An 8,776-nucleotide genomic window follows, 5' to 3' on the forward strand; every position below is an offset into this window, starting at 1 on the left:
CAGTTTGATATGGGGCCTAAGAATTTTGTGTTTCGGGATTCCTATGTGAAACACGTTTTTGGTGAATATCCTGAGGAGTCAGCTACGAACAAGAAGTGGTGGATTGATGTGGATAACTTATACGCTTATCTTTTTGTCAATGAGAACCATTGGGTGGCTTTGGATATTGACTTGCGGGGTAAGAAGATTCACATCTATGATAGCATACCAACTATGGTGAGTGACGATCAAATGGCCATTGACTGTTTGCCTTTAAGGCGAATGATTCCAGCGATGTTAAGTGACATGATTCCTGCGACACACAAACTTTTTATCTTTCAAATTGACAACATGCAGAGATGTTCCACTTGTTACTTGTACTTGGTGTGCATCGATATCTTGGACAGTAAGTAACTTAGCATAGTCCACACGACCCTATAAAATAATAGCGACATTATATTAGAAACTTAGTTGTATAACATACACACTTGCTAAGAAAGGATGAAAACAAATAGACCTGGAGAATTTTCTCTACACCACGAGTCAAATCTGTTCTCATCTTCAATGCATCAGTCCTTCTATCTGAAAACCACCTAGTCATCATGGACCTTATTTCTTCCAATAGTTGTACAATAGGAAAGCTTCTAGCATGTGACATATTCATTGATTCAGCAATATTGCTTGTAAGCAAGTTGTACCTATCACCTGGGAAATGTACACGAGTCCACATACGCACATCAGCCCTTACGAGGTACTCATGTAGTGCTGGATTCATGGCTTCTATCTGATCAAATGTGGTTTGAAAGTCGATAAGTCTAAAAGCATTTGCCGCCTTTTTAACCAAAGCAAATTCTGCTCGACCTTTAAACCGAACCAAAATATTCTTGTACATATGGTATGTGCATATTCCCCTACTAGACTTCGGATAAACCTTTTTAATAGCTTTCCCAATTGATTTGTGCCTATCAGAAATAATGGAAAGGCTTTCATCACCAGGTATCACACAGCTGAGTTGCTTGAAAAACCATTCCCATGATTCATCATTCTCTGTATCAACCAAGGCGAAAGCAATTGGAAAAATCTAAAAATTGTCATCTTGAGCTGTTACTGTCAGTAGTGTCCCTAAGTATTTTCCCTGTAAAAAAATACCATCCACAACAACCACTTTCCTCAAAAACGGAAATCCATGTATGCTTGCACCAAATGCTAGAAAACAGTACTTAAATCTTTGAGCTTCATCAACATCGAGCTGTGTAAAAGTTCCAGGATTTGCCCTTTTATCATATACAAATATGTAGGAAGCTGCTCATAACCACTCTCTGGACTACCCCTGACCAACTCACGAGCATGCCTTAACGTTCGATATGCTTTCTAATAATCCATCTATCATCCACAAATATTTTTTTTCATTGTTGTGAAAAAAACGGAATAATGCTAATGCTAAACAAAATAATCGAAATAATGCTAAATAAATGGAAAAATTATACCTTGATATGAAAACGTTTATTCAACGCTTCAGCAACATGCATTGGCAGTACCTTGAGACCAACTCCACCAACAAAATCTTTGTACAACTCTCCTAGAATATGATGATCTGCTTGTCGGGCACGCATAGATCGCTCTGTTACTGAACATGTATGCGCTGAAATAAACACACGCACCTCAAACTTTGGAAAGTGTCTTAATGTTGCAGCTGTTACCCTCCACTTGCATCCTTTAACCCAACACTTGACAATCAATAATGTTGGTCTCGATTTGTAAACATAAAAATCAGACCTTTTAACCAAGGTTAGTATCTTCAACCGTGTTTTTAGGTGCTCCTTTGTATCATACATTTGCCCAACAGCCAAATTCACAGAAGACAAGTTTACCTTTGAGACATCAACTGGTTCTTTATTTTCTTCAATATAAAAAGATGAACTCCTTTTCTTCATTGGCAATTTATGATCTTCTTCTTCTGGTGGAATTCCATACAGGGTAAAATTCTCATCATCAGAATCTGTTCCGTCAGAATCATCACAATAATCAAATCTNAAACCATTCCCATGATTCATCATTCTCTGTATCAACCAAGGCGAAAGCAATTGGAAAAATCTAAAAATTGTCATCTTGAGCTGTTACTGTCAGTAGTGTCCCTAAGTATTTTCCCTGTAAAAAAATACCATCCACAACAACCACTTTCCTCAAAAACGGAAATCCATGTATGCTTGCACCAAATGCTAGAAAACAGTACTTAAATCTTTGAGCTTCATCAACATCGAGCTGTGTAAAAGTTCCAGGATTTGCCCTTTTATCATATACAAATATGTAGGAAGCTGCTCATAACCACTCTCTGGACTACCCCTGACCAACTCACGAGCATGCCTTAACGTTCGATATGCTTTCTAATAATCCATCTATCATCCACAAATATTTTTTTTCATTGTTGTGAAAAAAACGGAATAATGCTAATGCTAAACAAAATAATCGAAATAATGCTAAATAAATGGAAAAATTATACCTTGATATGAAAACGTTTATTCAACGCTTCAGCAACATGCATTGGCAGTACCTTGAGACCAACTCCACCAACAAAATCTTTGTACAACTCTCCTAGAATATGATGATCTGCTTGTCGGGCACGCATAGATCGCTCTGTTACTGAACATGTATGCGCTGAAATAAACACACGCACCTCAAACTTTGGAAAGTGTCTTAATGTTGCAGCTGTTACCCTCCACTTGCATCCTTTAACCCAACACTTGACAATCAATAATGTTGGTCTCGATTTGTAAACATAATAATCAAACCTTTGAACCAAGGTTAGTATCTTCAACCGTGTTTTTAGGTGCTCCTTTGTATCATACATTTGCCCAACAGCCAAATTCACAGAAGACAAGTCTACCTTTGAGACATCAACTGGTTCTTTATTTTCTTCAATATAAAAAGATGAACTCCTTTTCTTCATTGGCAATTTATGATCCTCTTCTTCTGGTGGAATTCCATACAGGGTAAAATTCTCATCATCAGAATCTGTTCCGTCAGAATCATCACAATAATCAAATCTACTATCATCTTCATCCATCTCTTCTTCATTTGTGTCGCTGGCCATATCAAGATACTCTTCTCCAACCTGATCATTTTCATCTCTTCCTCGTTTCTTACCTTTGTGATTCAAATCAGTCTGTATTTTCTTCTTCACTTCAACACAAAGTCGACCTGTATCCCTTTCCAATTGTCCCAGAAAAGTGTGCAACTGACGAGAATTATCAATAATAACTGGTGGTGTATCACCGGGTAAATCCTGCAATAACCTATTCGAGATCTTGTAACTCAAGACAACATCAAATACCTTGTTATCCAGCATGTAATCCTCATATACCATTTCAATGCAATCATCAAATCTGCTTTGATCGTTACATTGTAGAATTCGTGGACCCCTTTCATTATCAACAACAAACAACCATTTGTTGTTGTCAAAGATCCAATTACCACAAACGAGAATCACCTGCTTCATATTCTCTTAGTTGTGTAACGATCACTCTAAAACGTGAAGGAAGGGATGAAAAAAAAACCACCTTAAAAGGAAATTATAGAGAATTCGATTATGAACCCCAAAAGGAAAAAAAGCATGATTAAATCAACATTGGAGAGGAGGAAGAAGGAATTTATGGAAAAATAAAATGAACCCAAAAGAGAAAAAAATTTCAGTCGATATAGGGGGAGGGGAGGTAAGATACAAAAGAGAAAAAATAAGGTAAACTTTAGATTTTCGCCATATATGGTAACTGCTACAAAAGTCTGTCGCTTAACTTAAAAAAAAATCTGTCACAAAAGGCACTAATAAATCTGTCATTACCCTAAAAAAAATCTGTTATAAAAAAATATGTTATCAAACTCGAAATAAAAGATTTGTCATTACAGATAACAAATCTGCTGTCACTATATCAACAAAAAACAAATCTGTTATCATTGTATTTATATATAATAAATATGTTATCAAGCAGCAGATTTTTTAGTATGAAAAAAACTGTCATAACATAAGAAAATCTGTCATAACGTATATTGTGCATGTGGGTCAATATAGCAATTTTAAAAAGACTTTCGAAAATCTGTTATCAAACAACAGATTTTTTCTTCAATTCCAAAAATCAGTCATAACTTAAAAAAAATCTGCTACCACTAGATGTCAAACTAACAACTATTTTTACGTTTATAAATCTGTCGCAATGTGACAGATTTTTTAAGTGAAAAATAAAACTGTTACAACAATCATACAAAATCTGCCACAAAATTCCTAGAAATTCGACTAAAACAATAAAAATCTGTCATGACTTTATAAATAAGTCTGTCACGTTAAGAAAATCTGCTGTTCACAAAAAATCTGTCGTTACACACTTCAAATAAATCTGCCATAGAAAACAAATCTGCCGTCAAACTCTGCAAATTAATCTGCCATCTAAAATAAATCTGCCAAAAAAAAACTGCCATCGACAATAAATCTGCCACTTACAAATTAATCTGCCATTACTTGTATGGCAGACTTTTATAAAATAAAAAAAAAACGAAATTGCAGGAATTTTTAACGAAAGGTAATATTGACTTTTTTTTTCCTAACAAAGCAAAAAAAGGTATTTTTGATATGAAACTAACCCAACTGACCCTCTAAGAATTAACTGCTCAATTTGGGTTAGTAATTTTCCCCAAAAACAACGATAAATCTTACCAATTGGAGGTGTGTAAATAATATACCCAAATGAGTTGGAGTGTAAGAAGTGTCACCAAACCCGGCATGTTTGACCCGGCCACGTCAGCGTTTCTCTCAACCGTTTTTTCCGCCGTTTCAGTCTAACAACCCGACGCAAAACGCTCATCCACAACGGCAAACTCTTCAACGGTTCCGCCATACACGCCACTATCTCCGCCGTGATCTCCCCTAAACACGGACGTGATTCCACGTCTCCCGAAACGCATCTCGCCGCTATCCTCAACAACCGAACGTTCATTCCCCGGAAAACATCCGATCCTCCTCCTTCCCCTCTTCCGCAGATTTCTACGATCCTCCCTCCGTCGATCAACGGAACCGCCCAGTCCACTATCGACGACGGCGAACGAGAGACATCAATGGCTTTTCTACAGCTAAATATCTCCAACAAAACAACGCCGTAACTGTAAACGTCAGTCTTCGTACTAAGATTCTCCGGTGACGTGTAACACGGATCTAAGTATCCGATAGTTCCCGCCGGCGCCGGTCTCATCTTATCACCTTCTTCCAAATCGACGGCGAGTCCGAAATCAGCAAGCTTCGCTTCCCAACTCGAACCGAACAAAATGTTTTCTGATTTGATGTCACGGTGGATGACGCCTTTTCCGTGGAGGAAGTGAACCGCACGAGCGATCTGAAGAGCGACTTCGATGCGTTTAAGCCAAGTGGGAAGAGGAGAAGCTGACACGTGTAATAAGTGGTGTAGTGATCCGTTTGGCATGTACTCGACGACCATGAGCTTTTTCTCGGCATGGCCAAGAAAGCTCAAAACGTGTTGGTTACTAGGTAGTGACGACATAACATTGATCTCGTTCTCTAGTTTCTTCGTTTGTTCTGATTTCGATGATGATGATGATGATGACGACGACGATGATGATGATGATGATGATGGAGGAGACAATGGTAACGATGATGGTGTTTTAATCGCTACGATTTTGTGATGATCAAGAAGGGCTTTGTAAACATAGCCATGGCTTCCTTTACCGATGAGTTGAGAAGGAGAGAATTGATCTGTGGCAGTGATGAGCTCTTTGTAATCGAACTCCTTCATCTGTGAGTTTGAAGCTGAGAGCATGATCAAAAGAGGATTTACAAAGATATGTGTTGTGTATGTCAATGTGTGTAAAAGAATAAAGTTATCAAAATGATATAATTCGAAAATTATTGAGAAAAGCAAGCAAAAGGAAGAAAGGAATATAAAGCTTTTTTATTTTTTTACATTGTTTTATTTTATTAATATGAGTAATGATGATAATGATGCTTTTTCATATTCCTTTCAGGACATTTTTCATGCTTTTGAGATAGTTGGGTTCAAAGTTTAATGTTAAAAGCTGAGTCCCCTATGTTAATTAATTTTATATTTTCGTATGTTGTTGGCCTAACCTCTTTAACCGGTACGTTTAGGTAACCGGAGAAAAGTGAGTCGCAGAGCCAGAGATTAAACAAGTAAAGTTCCAATTCTTAACTAACCAAAATAAGGTAAAGTAAATGAAACAGTAGACACATTTTTGGACTTTGTAACTTGAATTCATAAATATTTGTTACTCGTCAGTTTGCTAGCAGCTGAATTGTTGAAGCTCTTGATCATGATCACCAAAAAGACTGAATAACTAACATATCTAACAATATGTTTGTAACAGTCTTTTGATTATAGCCTCAAAGACTTAGAGCATATCTATCGATATCAGCGGATTATAAAGTCTGTTCCTCACTCTACGGAACTTGTTCCTCTCATTTAGGACCAAGATAAGTTAAGATGTAGATGTATAGATTTTCTGAGACCTTTTGTAGAGTCTATTTAAGCATTGTAAGCGCAGTTCTTTTAGAAATACAGAAAAAACAAAAAAAAAGAAAGCATTTCTCTCCTACTACTGTTCTCTGAAACTTCAGAAACCTTCGTTAAAATCAGAATTAAAAAATACGAAATATTTGAATATTTCAACCGATGAAAATGCTTCTAGGAATACTGCAATAACCTTAGTTAACCTTCAGTCCCAAAGACAAGAAAGCAATATAATATGGCTTACCATCAGCTTTACAGAATATTGGAAGTCTCCGTAAACGAAACTGTTCCACGTTCTTCTCGGGGATGTAACAGATTTTCAGGTCTGATGATGTAGCAGTTGAAACAAACTGCATACATTCTGATAACATTTTTATACAAAAAATTAAGACATATCAAAAGATGATGGATATAAGAATGAAACATTGAGTTATGGACTTATATCTTGATTATTTCAAAGCAAATATTGTTTACCAATGGAACTAGGATGGCCACAAGGGCTCCACTCACAAGCAAATGGCCAAGAAAGTGTTAGGAGTAGCAGTATTGAATACACCAGCTCTCCTATATAGAGGGCGGACCGCTCACAAGCAAATGGCCAAGAAAGTGTCGGCATATACAGCATAATACATATCCGTTAAGGTTGAGTTTTCCTCTTGACTTTCAAAGTGTAACATTTGAGCTTTAGTCGGAATTGTAAGTTTTCCAAACTAACCATTTCGAACGTTTATTTCTCATTCAAACATTTATGTTTTTAGCGTTCTTATACACTATACTGTAATGTTCCTGCGGCAACGATTTTAATTATCGTGTCTAAAGTTCGATCATTACATCTTTCATATCTTATTGTATAAAGTTGGGTTTTGAAAGTTAGTAATTAACAAGATTACAGAATAATGTTTTAAAAAATATTAATAATGTAAAAAAATAATTATCAAAATTACAGAATTTATATAAAAAAATACAAAGTTTTTATAAATAATTATAAGGAGATTATATAGCATTCGGGTACCCGTTCGGGTTCGGTTTAGATATTTCGGGTTTTCGGGTTTTCGGGTTTAGAGGTATAAAACCCGTTCGGGTATTTTTAGATTTCGGGTTCGGATCGGGTTCGGTTCGGGTATTTCGGGTTCGGATTCGGATTACCCGAAGTTCACAAAACTCAAAATTTTAGTATCTAAGTTAGTCTAAATTATTCAATAATACGCAATATATCTAAAAATTTAGAGTATTTTCTACCCAAATTTACTAATAAACAGTTTAAATACTTCAAATTGTTGAAAATACTAAAAAATCTGAATATTTTGAACACTTATATTATTAAAATTATAAATATTACTAATATATTACTACTATATATTAATAGTGTTGGTATATTCGGATACCCGTTCGGATTTCGATTCGGATCGGGTTCTGATTCGGGTTTTCGGATTTAAAGATTTATAACCGTTCGGGTATTTTACAATTTCGGATACGGATTCGGATCGGGTTTTTTGGATCGGGTTCGGATCGGATATTCGGATCCGGGTATTTTGCCCAGGCCTATATATATACATAGATTTTATAAATTTCGAAATCTTATTATATAAAGTTAGGTTTTGAAAGTTAGCCATTAACAAGATTTTGACATGTGTCAAGTTATCAATCTCAGATTTTGACATGTGTAAAAGTTAATATGAGTAATTTGATTACAACAAAAATAAAATATTTTGTTTTAAAAAATATTAATAATGTAAAAAGATAATTATCAAAATTACATAATTTATATAAAAAAATACAAAGTTTTTTAAAATAATTATAAGGAGATTATATATATACATATATATATTTTATAAATTTTGAAATTATAATATTATTTACTTCTTTCTTATTTGAAGTTATTAATTCTACAAAAAAATATAGAAAAAGAGATTAAGGAAAATATACAGTTAATTTTTAATTCTAAATTTTGTAAATACTCACTTCTATATAAATAAACATAGATCTTCTCATATTTAAATAATTTATTAAAAACACTGCTTTCAACTTTGTTTAATTGAGAATTTTTTTTTAATAGAAAGGTAAATTTTTCTTATTTTTTTAAAACTAAAATTTTCTCATACTTTCTCTCTTTTCAGTTGGAAATAGGTAAGATTAATATGTTGACCCAAAAAAAATAATATATGCGTCTTCTTTTCCTAATACTATATTTTAAAATTTATTGTAGTATTTTTATATTGTTTTATTTAATTTATATTTTCATCTTTGAATTATTTGAGATTCATATATTA

The 8,776-nt window shown here is 34.6% G+C and overlaps 3 protein-coding genes across 3 annotated transcripts in view; 1 reads left to right on the top strand and 2 right to left on the bottom strand.

Moving 5' to 3' along the window:
- Window positions 1–412, top strand: part of LOC104772485 — a 5,626-nt gene extending 5,214 nt beyond the window's left edge. The window contains exon 6 of the mRNA XM_010497091.2: window positions 4–412. Coding sequence (XP_010495393.2) covers window positions 4–393 — 390 coding nt within the window. The 3' untranslated portion in view covers window positions 394–412. The remainder of the gene's footprint in view (window positions 1–3) is intronic.
- LOC104770672 lies at window positions 322–3,491 on the bottom strand. Its single transcript, XM_010495131.2, has 4 exons — window positions 3,024–3,491; window positions 1,467–2,010; window positions 497–1,362; window positions 322–414 (listed from the first exon to the last, which is right to left on the bottom strand). Exons 1-3 carry the CDS (start codon window positions 3,473–3,475, stop codon window positions 1,351–1,353), a joined length of 1,008 nt encoding a protein of 335 aa, XP_010493433.1. The 5' UTR covers window positions 3,476–3,491; the 3' UTR covers window positions 322–414; window positions 497–1,350.
- Window positions 4,113–5,881, bottom strand: LOC104770671 (serine/threonine-protein kinase-like protein At5g23170). Its single transcript, XM_010495130.2, has 2 exons — window positions 4,685–5,881; window positions 4,113–4,367 (listed from the first exon to the last, which is right to left on the bottom strand). Exon 1 carries the CDS (start codon window positions 5,796–5,798, stop codon window positions 4,737–4,739), a length of 1,062 nt encoding a protein of 353 aa, XP_010493432.1. The 5' UTR covers window positions 5,799–5,881; the 3' UTR covers window positions 4,113–4,367; window positions 4,685–4,736.

This window comes from Camelina sativa, chromosome 20, assembly GCF_000633955.1.
Source record: "Camelina sativa cultivar DH55 chromosome 20, Cs, whole genome shotgun sequence".
Classification (NCBI taxonomy): Eukaryota; Viridiplantae; Streptophyta; class Magnoliopsida; order Brassicales; family Brassicaceae; genus Camelina; species Camelina sativa.

Excerpts from the sequence above, each read along its gene's own strand:
- LOC104770672 (XM_010495131.2), bottom strand. The coding sequence starts at position 3,475 with ATGAAGCAGGTGATTCTCGTTTGTGGTAATTGGATCTTTGACAACAAC.
- LOC104770671 (XM_010495130.2), bottom strand. The coding sequence starts at position 5,798 with ATGCTCTCAGCTTCAAACTCACAGATGAAGGAGTTCGATTACAAAGAG.